The sequence below is a fragment of the Aythya fuligula genome, chromosome 20 (assembly GCF_009819795.1).
Source record: "Aythya fuligula isolate bAytFul2 chromosome 20, bAytFul2.pri, whole genome shotgun sequence".
Taxonomy (NCBI): Eukaryota; Metazoa; Chordata; class Aves; order Anseriformes; family Anatidae; genus Aythya; species Aythya fuligula.
In genome coordinates this window covers 3,491,428-3,506,466 of record NC_045578.1, presented here as the reverse complement: position 1 = coordinate 3,506,466, position 15,039 = coordinate 3,491,428, and the positions used below count along the sequence as shown (strand labels likewise).

At 47.2% G+C, this 15,039-nt stretch overlaps 2 protein-coding genes across 3 annotated transcripts in view; one reads left to right on the top strand and one right to left on the bottom strand.

The window, feature by feature from the left end:
* Positions 1–1,355, bottom strand: part of MYBBP1A (MYB binding protein 1a) — a 59,620-nt gene extending 58,265 nt beyond the window's left edge. Inside the window, exons 1-3 of the mRNA XM_032201134.1 lie at positions 1,185–1,355; positions 988–1,083; positions 242–325 (exon numbers count right to left, since the gene is read on the bottom strand). Coding sequence (XP_032057025.1) covers positions 242–325; positions 988–1,083; positions 1,185–1,355 — 351 coding nt within the window. The remainder of the gene's footprint in view (positions 1–241; positions 326–987; positions 1,084–1,184) is intronic.
* Positions 1,356–2,237: 882 nt separating this feature from the next.
* EIF4H (eukaryotic translation initiation factor 4H) lies at positions 2,238–13,760 on the top strand. 2 transcript variants are annotated; one of them, XM_032200784.1, is made up of 7 exons: positions 2,238–2,346; positions 7,606–7,787; positions 8,738–8,802; positions 8,912–9,011; positions 9,663–9,728; positions 11,591–11,749; positions 11,871–13,760. In XM_032200784.1, the coding sequence occupies exons 1-7, from the start codon at positions 2,288–2,290 to the stop codon at positions 12,005–12,007; spliced, it is 768 nt and encodes a 255-aa protein (XP_032056675.1). In that variant the 5' UTR covers positions 2,238–2,287; the 3' UTR covers positions 12,008–13,760. The 2 variants fall into 2 exon arrangements, with proteins under 2 accessions (XP_032056675.1, XP_032056676.1); XM_032200785.1 differs by lacking the exon at positions 9,663–9,728 and having other exon boundaries at positions 2,239–2,346.
* Positions 13,761–15,039: the final 1,279 nt, after the last annotated feature.

Below are 15,039 nucleotides of genomic sequence, written 5' to 3'. Positions count from 1 at the left end.
AAAACAGCCCATACTATGTTTAAGAGCTACTGTCCTAGATTTTCTCTCCAACACACAAATCTCAGATAAAACATGGACAGACAAGAGTATCATCAACTTCCAGTTTTCAGAAATATTTCAGTTATTTCATTGTACTCGTTTCTCTCAGTAAGAACCCCAAAGTTACAGTATCCAGGCTCCAAACTGTCAGAGAACAGAGAAAGTTAAACTTGCTGTTCAATGATGCTACGCGCTGACTCACCTTCTTCACTTTTTCAAGATTGTGTTTTTCTTTTATCTGTTCCAGGACACTAAATACTGGAATTTCCTCAAAAGCCTGCAACACCTGAGGAGATGGATGAGACAGCTCAGTTTGCAGTTTGTTCATTCTATAAAGTATTAATAAGCTCAGCCAAAACAGACCTGAACACTAGATGTGCTGCTGCGGGCAATAATGGAGCACAATTAGATCAGTAAAATACGTGTCAGAATTACAACTAGTGCAGACATAAATATATCTGCTGGTATTCCTTTTTTTTTTTTTTCCTTTACATGGCATAGCAGGATCAATAAAGAGAGCATCCTGCTGCAACTATATGACCCTGTAGAAAAGCAATGAGACTTTTCAGCATGGGCAAGGCCCTGACCCAAGCGGGAAGAGCACAGGCTCCTGTGTATTATCAGCTTGTTAGGCGAGATGGGGTCACATCCATGGCAATGACACATAAAGTTATGTGCATAAACTCAATGTCTGCAACTAAATGTTATGTTATAGACTCAAACAGCATCAAGAAAGTATCCTGAAGTGTGTAGTAAAGGGTTGCCTTTTCAGATCTCCCACGAAATGCAACCAAAATCAGAAGGAAGTTAATTTTAAGAAGCCCAGACAGTTCTAAACGCAGCACGTGCAAAAACTTGGCCATATTTCACTGGTGAAGGCTGCTCCTGAGGCACGACCGAACCCCTCGCGACCCCCACATGGGGGGCAGCAGCGGCCCCAGCACTGACCTGCGCCAGGGCCAAGCTGAAGCCCGGCCGGGCGGCCTCGCGGGTGGCTCCCAGCCCTTCCACCAGGCGTTTGAGGGCGTACTGCATCTCTTCGTCCTGAAACACAAACCCAGGCGTTTTTGGGGAGGCGCCGAGCACCCCGCGGGACCCGGCCGCGCCTGCCCCCCTCCATCCATCCCTCCCGGTCCCCCCCTCACCTTTCCGCCATCCCTCAGGTGCCGCAGGAGGTTCTCGGTGGCCGCCAGCCGCACCTCCTGCTCGGGTTTGGCGATGTCCCAGAAGAGATCGAGGAAGGCTCGGCCCTGCCGCAGCACCCCGCGGGGGTCCGCGACACCCCCCCCGCCGCCGCCACCCGCCCGCTCCGCCATGCCGCTACCACACGTGGGGCCGCCACCACCGCCGCTCCCTGCCCGCTCCTCCTCTTCCGGGGCAGCGGGGACGGAGCTGGCCCCGCACCGAGCCTGGCCCCGCACCGGGGGTGTCCCCACGCGGGGTCTGTCCCCACGCGGGGGTTGTCCCCGCACCGGGGTTGTCCCCGCACCCGGCCGCCGCCGCTCCCCCCCCCCCAGCCCCGAGCCCCCCTCAGCGCCATCTTCCCGTCCCCGCCCGTCCCTCCCGAGCCCCCGGGGGGGATCGGGGCGCCGTGAGGGGGCACACCCGCGGTTAAACCCCCGCGGCCGGCCCCGCTTCTCCCCCGCAGCCCCTCAGCGAGCCGCGGGGCTGCTCCGAGGGCGGTGCGGGCGCTTGGGAAGCGGCGGAGGTCGAGGGAACGGGGTGGGGGAAAGCTGGTGAATGCTTCCAGACACGTGCAAGCAAGAACTCCTCACGAACTCCTTTATTTTAATGACAATTTTTATTCTTATTTAACTATCATTTTTATTTGTATTTGTATTTTTGACGAGCACTGAGAGAGCACACGCCGCAAAGCGCAGGGGCTCCCTGCTGGTTCTCCCCTCACGCGGCTCCCTCCTTCCCTCCCGGCTCGGCGGGGCTCCTGCCCCACACTCCGGGCCCCCCGTCCCGTCCCGCCCCGTCCCCGGGGCCGCCCCTCAGCGCGGAGGTGCCCGCACGGCACAAAGGCGGCGGGGCCCGCGCTCCGCGCCCGCCTGTGACGGCGACTTCCCGACAGGCAGCGGCGCGGGCAGCCCCGCTGGAGGTGCGAGGAGAGGAGGGGGGGGTGGGAGCTGGAGACAGGCACCGCGACGGGCAGCCCCGGCCGGGGCCCCGCCGTATATAAGCGGCGCGGGGTCCTGCGGGCGCGGTCCTGTCACGCTCGCCCGGGGAGGAGGCTGAGGTGGCGATGGCGGATTTCGATCCTTACGACGATCGGGCCTACAGCAGCTTCGGCGGCGGCCGGGGGTGAGCCCGGGGAGGCTGGGGAACGACCGGGGATCCTCCCGGAGGGAGCGGGGAGGGAGATAGGGAGGGGCGACCCCCCCCCCAACATGCACGCTCTGGGCCTGCCCCCCCCCCCCCGCTGGGCCTGGCGAGGAGGGGGCGCGGCCGGGCCTCGGCCCTGTGGGGATGGGATGGGGGGGTAAAAGGGGAGGGGGAGGGAGGGACGGGAGGGGGGCGCCGCCTCCGGCAGCCTGCTGGCCCCTCGCCTCCCGCCTCTCGGCTTTGTGGAGGCGCGGGGAGGTGGCTGCGGTGGTCTGGGAGGGGGTAAGGGCAGCTCGCCCCCCCCTCCTCGCTTCGCTCCGCAGCAGATTTGGGGCTTGGTGGCTGGGGAGAGCCGGGAAGGGGCGGGAGGCGGAGGGTGTCGCTGTGCTCCCGCCGGCCCGGAGGCGAGGGGAGGGAGCGGGGGGGGGGGATTTAGGGAGGTGCTGGGCCGGAGCCAAGGTAAGGCCGTGAGGAGCTGCAGCAGGGACACGGCGGGAGGAGGGAGCTGCCCGTGGAGGGCTCGAAGCCCCGGTGCGGGCGGGACGAGCTCGGCACGGCGGAGAGGGGAGGGAGCCGCGGCGGCCCCGAGAGCAGGCGGCGTTGTGGTGCCTGCGGCGGGGAGGAAATGGGAGGGCTCTGCGGTGCCTCCGCTCGGGGAGAGCCGGGAGCTGCCGGCCTCTCTTGCCTTATCCTGGCTCCCGGTGCTGGCTCCAGCCCTCGGATCCGTGGGGCCTGGCTCGGCTCTGGAGACCGCACGTGTTTGGGGGGAGTGGGCTGCGAAAGCAGTGACCACCAACTACAGAGTTTGCGTTAAACCGTGTTAGGAAGACACAAGTAGTTAACTTTTTTGAAGGTTGATGCTGTACAAGTTTGCTCTAAATTAAAACACCAGGTATAAAACTGTGAAATAAACTATTTGCAAGCAAATGTTAACGAGTATGCTGTTTTTGTCATTTAGTCTTCCAAGATGTTTCCTAATCAACAGTTCTCCTCTGCTGTGGTCAGAGGAGTAAACAGGTTTCATTTCCAGGCTGCCCAGGTAGCAGGGAGGTGGTGGTGCTGAGGCTCTAGCAGGAGTGAGTTGCCTTGCATTCAGCAAATCTCTGGCACTTAGGCTCTGTAAACTAGTTTTTGTGCATAAACATCCTTTGTCTAAAGAGGAGATGTCCCAGAGCAAACAGAGGGGATGGCTATTCCTAGTTTTGCCACTTCTTAAATTCTTAATAGATACATTGACAACTGCCTGAGGTGGCACTTGACACTCATAATTCAGATGTTACTGTAAAGTAGCAAAACAAAAGTTGAAGTGTTACTTTCATATTCAGATTTCTTTAATAGAGTACTTAAACTTGCTCTCAGGCAAGGCTCAGATACTTGCTTTGGTGAACTAAAGGTGAACTGCTTAGTAGATGCTTCTGCAGATGTTTCTGGTAAGTAACTAGGAGGTAATTCTGTAGTTTGGGTGCTACAGGTCCTGAGCTTTGTGCAGTCTTGCGTGTAGCAAAAATGTGACTTCTTGAAGGTTCTGATTAAAAAATCTTTTGTTATCTTAGGGAGACTCCTGCTCATTTTTAGGTGCTCTAGGACTGCAGGAATAGTGTAAACTCAGTAGAGATGTAGTTTGTCAGAGCTGCCCTCTGTGGAGCATTATCATGAGATTGCAGTGAGGCAGATAGGAAACAGTGGCTCCTGATGAGCTCTAATGTAGCTAAGACAACTGCCTTGTTCTCCTCTCAAAATGACACAGGAGGGCAATGGAGGATGACTGGTTTGAGATGGGATTTTGCTGTACTTGAGATGTCTGGCAGTGAACTGATTACAAGTTGAAGCATGACACTGATGTGCGAGTCAACTTATTCCAGAGGGAAAACATGCTGTTGACATTAATAACAAAAGCATACTATAAAAGCTTTCTGGTTGGTGTGTTGGAGCCCAGAATTTGACACCAAAATCCATTCTTGGTCATGCTGTGGCCTAGCTGGAACACTGAGCATCTGTAGAGCCTCTCAGGGTTGAAGGAGACTGCGTTTATCACTCCTGGCCTGCTGGTAGGCTGTTTGGTTAGGCGTGGTCTTTGTACCAGGTTACCCATGAGGGACACCTTAATCAAAGGTTAAGATTCATCCCATGAATCATGATACAGTAAGTGGAAATGGAGAGCTAGCATTTATGCTTTTGGATCCTGTTTCCTACCCATTTACTACTAATAAATACCTCTTAATTCTTAGGCTCAAGCAAGCTTCTTGCTGAAGACACGTAGCACTTACTGTAGGGATGTACTGGGTTGCCCGAATAAATTCTGTGTTTGCTTAGTGTGGTGGTCTGGAGACTCCTGATGAATCTTGTCTTGCTGAGTCTGATGGTGTCTCTGGTGAAATACTGAAGCTGCAATCCGATTACGCTGTTGTGTGTTTGCTGAGCAAAAAGATAAATCCAGAACTATTGTTTTGATCCTTTGTGAAAGGCTATTAAACTCAAATGACAGCTTTCCAAAATATTCCTGACTCAGAATATTTGACAGACTGTGTTCTGAACAGCTAAACTTCCTAAAAGTAGCTTCAAAATAATAGTTTGGGTGCTCTTTCACCCCAGCGTGGCCTTATGATGTCACCCAACTCAGTCCACCAAAAAGTAAACCTAATTATAGGGATGCTGCCTCTGGCCTCTGCTAGAAGCAAGCTTTCTTCAACTTTCTGCTTTCATTTCATGGAGGAAAAAAAAAAAAAGGTGTTTGATTCCCCTGCTAAGATGACATAATTATTACCTAGGTGTGTCTCAGTGAAAGTTGCACTGGGTGGGAAATGCAGATACACATCTAATGCTTTGGTGTGACCCAGGTCACTCAGTTCAGGGCTGTTCTTAATTATATTGATGCTTGTCCTGTTTTATTATGAATTATGCATCTTGTTTGAATCTTGGATCCTGAAGTCAGTCTTACTTTTTATTTCACCATTTCAATGTTGGAAAAAAATGTAGCAAGGTGTAGGAACAGCGTCTTTTGGTGTTGCAAAACTCCTTGTCCTGCTGTACTTGAAGCCTGCAGGAAGCTTAGTTTGGAACCTGGTTTGTGACCCTTCCTGTTCTTCAGGTGAAGACTGAAAGACCAAGTCCATAGCTATTTGATAACCGAGGCTTTAGTGGAAGATCTTCAAAAAGAATACGTCACTTCAGAAAAATATCCATAGGAATTGCATAACGGGACATGGATTTACACACAACTTCCCTCCCCCCAAATCCTGGCGTGTTATGGTAGAAACATGGCTTGTTTGCAGCACCGAGTTTCTTTGGGGGATTGCAAACTTCAGGGTGTGGTTTCAGAGGCAGCTCGATTCATCTAAGTGAGGCTGCTGTTGAAAGCTGCAGTTGGAGCCCTGGCTTGTGTTCTCCTTCCTGTGCTGGCACAAGTGCCTTTTGCAGCTGATCACCTTGTTGATACGGTGAATTCATCTGTAAGGGGAGTGCTCAGATGAATTAGTGCACAGAGCCGGCTGATGGGCAGACAAGGAAACATGGTGAGAGTGCACAAAAGGAGGGAATGCTCTTTTAAACTCATCCTAAGCAATGTTGATGTTACTATTGGACATAAAAATGAAGGTTTTGAGCTGCAAGTTAAGTGTAGTATTTTAAGGGTTTTTGTAAAAACCTCAATGAGAATGAAGGATGAAGGCATGGAACTGATTTGACATGTTTCAGAGTTCTGCCCTTCATGCAGAGCACCCAGCTATAGCAGCTTCTGGTCTTGAACCTGTTTTGACTCTGATTCTTTATTGAGACAAAGGCAGACGTGGAATATTGTCAGAAATGCTAAAATATGAACCTGGCTGGGCACTAATTAAATGTACTGAGGTAGTTACTTGGGTTTGTGCAGCAGCATGTTGATACTGTTGGTGAAACTCCTGCGCTGGTACCATGAATAGGCACAAGTGGCAGGCTTACCTAGAAAGAGTTAAGGAGTCTTATCCAAGATTTCTGCATTATGTCATTTGTTCGCAATAAAATATTTATTCTGGAATGAAGAGGGGAAAAAAAGGTGGACAAGTACTGTGGACCTTCTTGCTGCATGCAACTAGCCAGAATAATACAAGATAATGAAGGTATTTGAACCTCTGCAGAAATCCAGTTAGTTCTCGTCACCAGGCAAACCCTGGATGGCACACTTGGAGTTCCTTTGCGCTTTCAAATGTTCAGGGAGCCTCTTGTAAAGGGAGCAGACATGAACAAAATCCAGTAAAAGGAAGGCACTGAAGAAGAGAACATGGCAGAGCTGTAGGTAGGCTTCTCAGATGCAGCAAAAGTTGCCTAGGCAGAGCAAGGGGCATTGAACCAGTGATGGGGGCATCCTGTAGCCAGCAAGTCCGGGAGCTGTAAGTTAAGGGCCTCGTGTCCACAGTGACTGCTCTCTGTAACGGAGATCAAGGTTAGCTTGAGAAGTGTAGGCTCCATGGGAAATCAACATGCAGATGTGTTGGATTAATACAGTGAAGAACGGAGCTGGTAATTTTCTAGTTCCTCAGCAACCAGTGCTGATAGCCTTAACTGAGGGGAAGAATAGGAAAAAGCAGCCTAGTTTTCTTCTGATGAGCCCAAAAGGAAGAAGTACCCAAATATCATTTAAATTGCTTTTCTGCCTTTAGAATGTCCTGTTCAACTAAGCTGGTTAGCCTGTGTTCCAAGTATTACAGTCCAGGTGCCCTTCAGATATCTGACAGCTGGTTACAGCAGTAACTTTTCAGAGATGGAGGATGTCTCTTAAGCAAATGAAGGTGACTGTGGAGTTGATGTTATACTATTTAGCTAAAAGCATTAGTTCCACATAAACTTTGGGATATGCCTGTGTCATGCAGGCATTTCCTTACTGCAATAAATTCTTGAAATCTGTTCTGGGATGCGTTGTGTTGAGTAGGGAACAGTGCAGATGACCTTAGTTTGAGATTTCCTTAATGTCTTCTGAAACAAGGAAGAAGTTCATTCATCAGTTCATTACTGACTCTATCTGTAAGATAGCTAAGGATATTGTTCAATTGTTCTCCCACTGAAGTACTGATCAGGTCATGCTAAAAAGGAGTTGGTCAGTAGTGGAGGTGGCAGATGCAGGTAAAGGGATGCTACCAGGAGTTGTGGAAGCTGACTGAAGCAGGGGGAAGAGATCCACTTCTGATAAATCCACTAGCACCTGGGCAGTGCTGCGTACTGTATTATGGGGAGTCAGGTTCCAGAAATGGACTTCTTTTCCAACAGGTCTCGTGGTGGTGGCCTTGGTGCCCGCAAACAGAAAGAGCTGCCAACAGAACCCCCTTTCACAGCGTATGTGGGAAACCTACCCTTCAACACTGTTCAAGGAGACATAGATGCCATCTTCAAGGATCTCAGTGTAAGGAGTGTACGACTAGTCAGAGACAAGGAAACAGACAAATTTAAAGGTGAGTGTTCAGAGTTGGTTCAGTTGTAGGTTGCTAACTGGTAAGAGAATCATCTACTTCTAAAATTGTTTTAATGGGGAATTTGCTCTGCTCTGAAGTGCAGTTTGTTTGTTCTTCAGTGTTGATTTATGCAAAGTTGTCTTTCACCAACAAACATCTAATTTGAATGAGATTCACTGTTACTTCCATCACAAGATGCAGTCTGATCAAGTCAATATTTGCCCTGCTGTAAGAGGCTCTCAAACCTTGTCTTTATGAATTGTAACAAAGCTGAAGTCTGAGCCACTCAAGATCAGTGGTCTTTGGTTTTGAGTACTTAGGCAATCTTTCTGTAGCTCAGCAGACTCCCATTGCTTTGCCTTTTCCTTTAGTAGGTTAGGTAGGAAGGAAAAGCAGTTCAGTGAGCTATTCACACAATTGAATTAGAGCATGTAAATCATATTTCCATTGGAAATGACTGAGGGGAAATGGAGTACTTCCTAAGTTACTTTTTAAGTTACTTTTTGGGGGGAATACAGTTTGAGGAATTTCAGCAAAGGAATAGCAAATTTACTAAATGGTGCAGTGACAGAAAATCAGACCATTGGCCAAGCAGGTACCTCATCTTCTTATTTAAAGATGCTAGTAACAAATGTCAATATTTATCTGAATAACTGTCTAAAGGTGTAGATCAAATTTATCTGCAGTGGGAACATACTGTAAAGGGAATTAATCAGCCTTTTAGCGTTTGTGTTCTGTCCATGTAGAACTCTATTGCAGGCTCTGTCCCAACTGTTAATAAGCATAGGTAAATGCATTCATCTTTAATGATGTTTGGTTTGTGAGCAGTGTACATCTTGTACTTATTTGTAGTTCGTGGTTGAAAGAGAAGACTTAGATATACAGGAAGAGAAGCTTTTTACAGTTGCTTTCTAAAGTGCTGGTATTAATTTCTGGGTTTCTTCTTACAGGATTTTGTTACGTAGAGTTTGATGAGGTGGAGTCACTCAAGGAAGCTCTTACATATGATGGTGCAGTAAGTACATTTCCAATTAATTTGTGAAAGAGAAAAATAAGCACAAGTCTCAAGCTTCTTGGCAGCCCATCTGGCAATTTCTGAAGAGATTCTCATCTTTATTTAACAGCTTTTGGGTGACCGATCACTCCGAGTGGACATAGCAGAAGGCAGAAAACAGGATAAAGGTGGCTTTGGCTTCAGAAAAGGTGGCGGGCCTGATGACAGAGGTGACTTTCATTTTCCTAAATAGATTCTTAAATATAGCAGCTGGAGTTATGACTTCTGGTGCTAACTAATGCATGCAAGGCACGCAAGAAAACACAAAGACAGTAGTGGAAAGAAAACTTGTACGTACCTAGTGTAGTTGCTGCCGCTCCTGAAATTGCTGGAATAGATGTGCTTCGTGTCCCAAAGCTGCGTGTGTGTCACTGCTAACCTTGGAAGTGAGACCAATCCCCCTAGCACTGTGCAGTCTCTTGCAGAGGACAATAATAAGCCCAATGGTCTGATCTGCTACTATTTTATTAGTGTGTAAAAATGAGTAATCAAAGTAATCGCAAGTGTATGAATATGTATTTTGTATATATTGTCTGATGTTCCAGTGTAAGAACAGGCTTTTCTGTAGCTACAGAACTTACTTGAACTACATTGACTGGAGCTTTTCATCAGTCTGGTTTAGAGAAGCTTTTCTGACCACTCGTTCTTGGTTAACAAAGCTGATCTTTCGTTCCTATCCAATGGAACTTGGTGGTACTGGAATGAAGGGATTTTCCAGCAGCATGACTTTGGATATGGAAGGACTGGACTTTGGTTTGGTGTCCCCTTATCAGTCTTTCCCACAGCTTTAGACCTGAACACAATTGTGGCTTTTTTCCTAGGAATGGGAGGAGGTTCCCGAGAATCCAGAGGAGGTGGATGGGATTCCAGAGATGACTTCGGTTCTGGTATCAGTATTAACACTTATAAGATAGGCGGCCTAAAAGGCACAAATGTTCTCATTTTCATGTCAGCTACGTTTGTCCCCATTTCTGTTTTGACTCAAGTCTACTGTATGCCAACTTAGGACATCCTGTGGCTGCAGTGGGATTCTTCAGGGGAAACTTCAATTGCTTTGTAACAGAGGAAATGGTCTTCATTTTAAGCTTTATGAAGTGATCTTCAATATCAGAATACTAGGCTGAATGTAGTCTGGGATGTCTAGGTTTCAAGCACAGCATTTCTCACACATGAGCCCAAGTACATGTTTCAATAGTAGCAGAAACAGACAGGCCATGTGGAAAAACAGATACTGGTGCTGCATTCTCTCAAAGCAGAGGCTTTCACCTCTCTCAAGAGGTTGATAATGTAATGCCATGTGAAATGTGTACTCCTGGAGCAAATGATATCTCCAAAGTTGTGTTAGTTCCAAAGCACTTTTAAATAGAAAACATTCCTAAAAGTTAGGTCTGTTCTGGTAATGCAAGTTGCAGCGAATGACTGAACTTGCTGAGTGGAAGGTACTGATGGAGCCATTGTTTATTTTTGACTTCCAGTTTCCAGTTATTAGTGTCCAGGGTGATAATAACTCAATTGCTTTTGTCCTCTGAACTTGTGGGTTTGGTCCATTTTCTGATGGGGAGATGTTGGCAAGTGCAACTGTGCAGTGTCTGGTCTCTGCATGAGTGGAATGGACAAAGTAGGAGAGGTAACCATGAGCTGCTGGCATGGAACTCAGCATGGTGCTGGAGAGAGGAAGCTTGCTACAATGCTGTGCTTAACCTGCCTTCGTAGCTAAGCATTCTGGTGTCGCAGCCTTATACCTTTACTGGCAGCTTCTTCAGATGCACACTTCAGCTGGCTAGGTGCTGGGTGAGTGATTTGTGTGCTGAAGTTTAGCGTTGAAGTCTTACTTGGTACAGAAGCTTTTCTTCTCAGGTTGACTTGCGCTGGATCAAGTCTTAAAGATTGCTGTTTGGCACTGAAGTAAAGGACAGTTCTGCAACTCTGCCAAATGCTAAATTGGAAAGGAGAATCTCAGATGGGAATAAAACATCTTTCCCTTCCAAGCAGCTTCTAAAAAAACTATGTTCCACTTAAGTATGCTGCTAGCCTGAAATATCTTCCTACCATTGAGTGCTGTCGGGGGATATTCCAGGATGGTCACTGGTGCAGAATGGAAGTTGGTCAGTGACAGGTAGTTCTTGGTGGCTTTTGATACGCAAATTGAAGAAATGTAGTCAGCTTCACATTTAAAGTCTGCTGTGTGTTTTTTTTTTCTTAGCTCTTTCATTAGTCAAGCAGATCCCTGGGCATTTTATAGTATAGTTGAAAAGCCTTGGTTTTGCTCCATTTTTCAAAGGCCTTCTTAAGGATTGTTTCATTACTCCCTGGCTCTTTTCCCATTTGCTCTGCTCCTGCAGGTTTCATGCTAAGGCTGCGGCCAGTGTGATCTGTCCACAGCAGAACCCAGGGTACTTGCAGTGTTACCTCGTCATTCAGCTTCTGGTGTTAACAATCTGAAGTTGCAGCTGAAGTTCATATTTTAATGGTGCTTGGTAACCTGGTTTCAAAGACTGAGTATGAAACAAGCCTCTAGGTGGATAAAGCAGGTTCTGAACTTGGCATAGTGCACTGGATTTCAAATGCAATCTGTATGACTCTTCCAGAATGCGTTAGATCTGTGAAGCAATCTGTCTACAGACAAAGGCTCTCAGTGCATCATCTTGGACTGACAGCTGTGCCTTGCGAGGTTTTCCAGTCATCCAGATAAATCTAGATAAAAGCGTTGTGAAATGTGCTCCTTACATTCACCATCTTCCTTCTTCAGGATTCAAAGATGATGACTTCTTGGGAGGCCGGGGTCGAGGCACTCGCCCTGGAGACCGACGACCACCAGGTGCCTCAATGGGAAGTGGTGGCACTGGTCGTTTCCGAGATGGGCCTCCCCTTCGTGGATCTTCCATGGACTTCAGAGAGCCAACAGAAGGTAAACCCCTTTTCTCTTCTGTAATTCAGTCTTCTTGAATGACACGTGTTGTTTCTTCATCAGGCTAAAGCTGCTTGCCCTTGGTAGAGAAGTCTGAAAACCTTACTGTTTTGTCTTGCAGAGGAAAGAGCACAGCGACCCCGGCTTCAGCTCAAACCTCGAACAGTTGCTACTCCCCTCAATCAAGTAGCCAACCCAAATTCTGCTATCTTTGGTGGAGCCAAGCCCCGAGAGGAAGTAGTAAAAGAGCACGACTGAGCTTGGGGTTGAGAGGGAATGGGGAGGCGGGAGAAAAAGCAAGACAGTACAGAGTGACTAGCTCTGCTGGAATGTCAACCCTGCAGTTTACCATTCCTGCCATCTGGCATTTGTCCTCTTTGAAACTGAAAACACAGAGCTTGTGAATGCATGTCAGCTGTTAACAAGTGGTTTTTAGTACGTTCTTGGCTTTGCTGTATCTAGTGCCTGCTTTGTGCTGAGTTTCCTCTTCTGTTTCCTTCCAAGCAGCACAGTTGCCAGTAGATAAGGCAGTGTAGCTGCTTCCACAGGTGTGGAGGTCTCTGGACAAAGGTGCTGCTTCACTTCCTCCTTTCTGGGTTTGTTTTACTTTAGAAGCACAGGTTAGACTTAGTTATTACCCTGTATTGTTTCCTTTTACTTCCTCAGTGCTCCTCTTCTGACCTGCATGTCTCGTTCTGTATTGCTGTGGCTCTGAAGAGGAAAACTGGAGAGTCCAGATGAGTTGAGCGGAGTAACTTTCAGTTCTAACCATGTAGTGAAATACCATTTAGGACAATTAATGACTTACTGTATCCAGCAGAGCCCCTTAGAAAGCTAAGGGGGGAACTGCCCTTTCACACAGGTTACCAGGAAGTATCAATTTAATAGATACGAGTCAAGTTGGCTGGCAAGCCTGGTGGATAGGTGGAAGCAGTACGGATAAAGCATCTCCCAGCAGCCTGTTGCTGGTGACTGATAGAATTCAAAATGGTATGATACTACACCTCGGAGCTCAAGGTTAGTGCTGCAAAAATGTGCCCGAGCACAGCTGCTCACTGGCTCTTTCTGCTTACATTTCTTTGGGTTTTACATGTTTGGTAAATTTTTAAATGAAGTTTCTACAAATAAAATTGACTTTTTTATTTTTCTTTAAGGAGTATATACTTTGCCACGCAGTATGTAATTGTCATTACCCCCTGTTTTTCTTTGCCCAGTGGTGTACAGTTTTAAGACCTCTGCTTTGAGAATACCATGAAAATGGGCAGATTAGAAACTGTCATGAAATAGATTCTCTTCCTGTAGAAGTTTGGGTGAAAAGCATCTCTAACCGCTGCATCTCTGAACTTGAAGTGTTTCTCACCAGTGTTGGGAGTGTTCTGTGTGGGAGGAGGGAGGGGAGGTGGAGGCTGGAGCTAAGGGGGAGAGCATTCATGTTTAAAAACAGCCTGGATCTCTAACACTGAAGTGCAGACATGTCCAGTGCGCAAGGAAAAACTTGGGCCCCTAACACTAGTGCTGACAGCTCCCAGATAAAACAGCCGGCACACGAGAGCACTTCCAGAAGAAGTTTGGAAGCATGGCTGCTTTACTGCCAGCGTCACTGCTAGTAGGGAATTCCTTCTCTGAAGTTTCTTTTGTAATGTCAGAGTCCCAGCAATTTACAGAACTACTCTTTCCTTCCTTCTGCCTGTCACTTAATCTGCTTTTGAGATAAGAACCATTTGTCTAACACTAATAATTAATTTAAGACAGACATGCATTTGTGTGGTTGTATTCCAAACCAATAATTGACCTATTTACATCTTCAATGTGGAAAAGATTTTAAGAACAAATTCCCATATAAAAACTCACCTCTAGTCAAGACAGTTGACTTTTAAATGTAAAAATGAAAAGGAAAAAAAAAAAAAGAAAAATTCCAAACACTTAACACATTCTGCTTCATAACAAAATAAATTTATGGATATGGTATTTTGTGAATGATCTTTTAAATAAAAGAAAACATTAAGTAATATTTAACATTGGTCTTTATTTGAGTCTGCTCTAGCTTGTGTCCCCCTCCTCCCCTCCCAAAGTTCTCCAACATTGCTTTAATCTGGAATTAACAGGCAAAGAAATGAGGTGGGGGGGATTGGAAAAGAAAAAGGGAAGAAATAGGATCTAAGCAGCTGCTGGGAACATGTAGGAGACAGTCAAGTAAAAATTCTGTAGGAGTGGAGGCAAGCCCAAGTTTTGTCCTGTGGCTTCAGTACAACCAGCTGTAGTGCAAGGGCTGCCTGGCAGCATGGAAGCACTGTGGTCTGCAGTGAGGGAGCTCCGGGTGGCATTTCCCAGCAGCTGGGCTCTGCTACTCTGAACACAGTGCCCTGCTGGTTGAGGGCAAGCTCTGTCCTTCCAGGCTGGGCAGTGGTCTGTTCCATAGGTCTTTTAGGTGAAACAAACTGGTCAGCTTGCTAGTGTTCTGTCCAGTTTCTTCCAACTTTTTTAGCTGTCTTGTTCCCTACTAGACCTGGCTGTTAACGGTGTCTTTGAAGTATGTGCATACTGCAGGGTAAGCCAAGAGCCATGTTTTTTTATTGAGGAAATGAGCCCTGACCTTCCCGCTGGTTTTACTGCTTCCCATAGCATGAAAGGGTGGGAAGTGTTCTGTCTTCCAGCGATTCAGTCTGCTCACTATCCTCAAATGTGCTCTTAGGGCAGCTTGAGCAGAGAATCCAAATCCTTCTCCGCAGTGACTCATTGAGGCAGACTGCAGCACCAGCCTGTCCCACCTGAGTATCTCCTGAGGTGTAGCAGAAGGGCTGGCTGGCTGGAGATGGTGGCCTTCAGCTGCTTCCACAAGGCTTGCTCATAGCTGGTCTCAAACCTAATGAGGGAGGCAATAATTTTATCCCTCTGCATGGTGAAAAGTACCACTGCCGTGTGAGGGGCAGAAAACAGCTCTTGTTCAAATAGTGTTTTTCTGTACCTACTAACCTTCAAGTCAAGGGTTTCCCTCTGATGAAAGCAGCCAAGTCCCAGTATAGTTTTACCTTTTTTTAATAGTTTAATAGATGTGTACATTTTGTGTTGCCTGGTTGTTTGTTTTCCTTTTTTTTTTTTTTTGGAAGGCTCTGAAACATGCTTCCCACGTGGCTTGGGGTCAGACTCTTCCACTCCTTTTTCCCCTTCTAATATGTAATTAACATTTTCCTGTAGAGATGAAACCAGCTTGTGTCAACAGCTGACAAAACCTTTAATTTTCGTATGATTGTGTCATTTCAGTTTTGTAGGAGGAAGCAAGACTTTTTCCC

Coding starts and splice junctions, on each gene's coding strand:
- EIF4H (XM_032200784.1), top strand. CDS start 2,288: ATGGCGGATTTCGATCCTTACGACGATCGGGCCTACAGCAGCTTCGGC. Junction 2,347..7,605: donor AGCTTCGGCGGCGGCCGGGG/GTGAGCCCGGGG, acceptor CTTTTCCAACAG/GTCTCGTGGTGGTGGCCTTG. Junction 8,803..8,911: donor CTCTTACATATGATGGTGCA/GTAAGTACATTT, acceptor TTTATTTAACAG/CTTTTGGGTGACCGATCACT.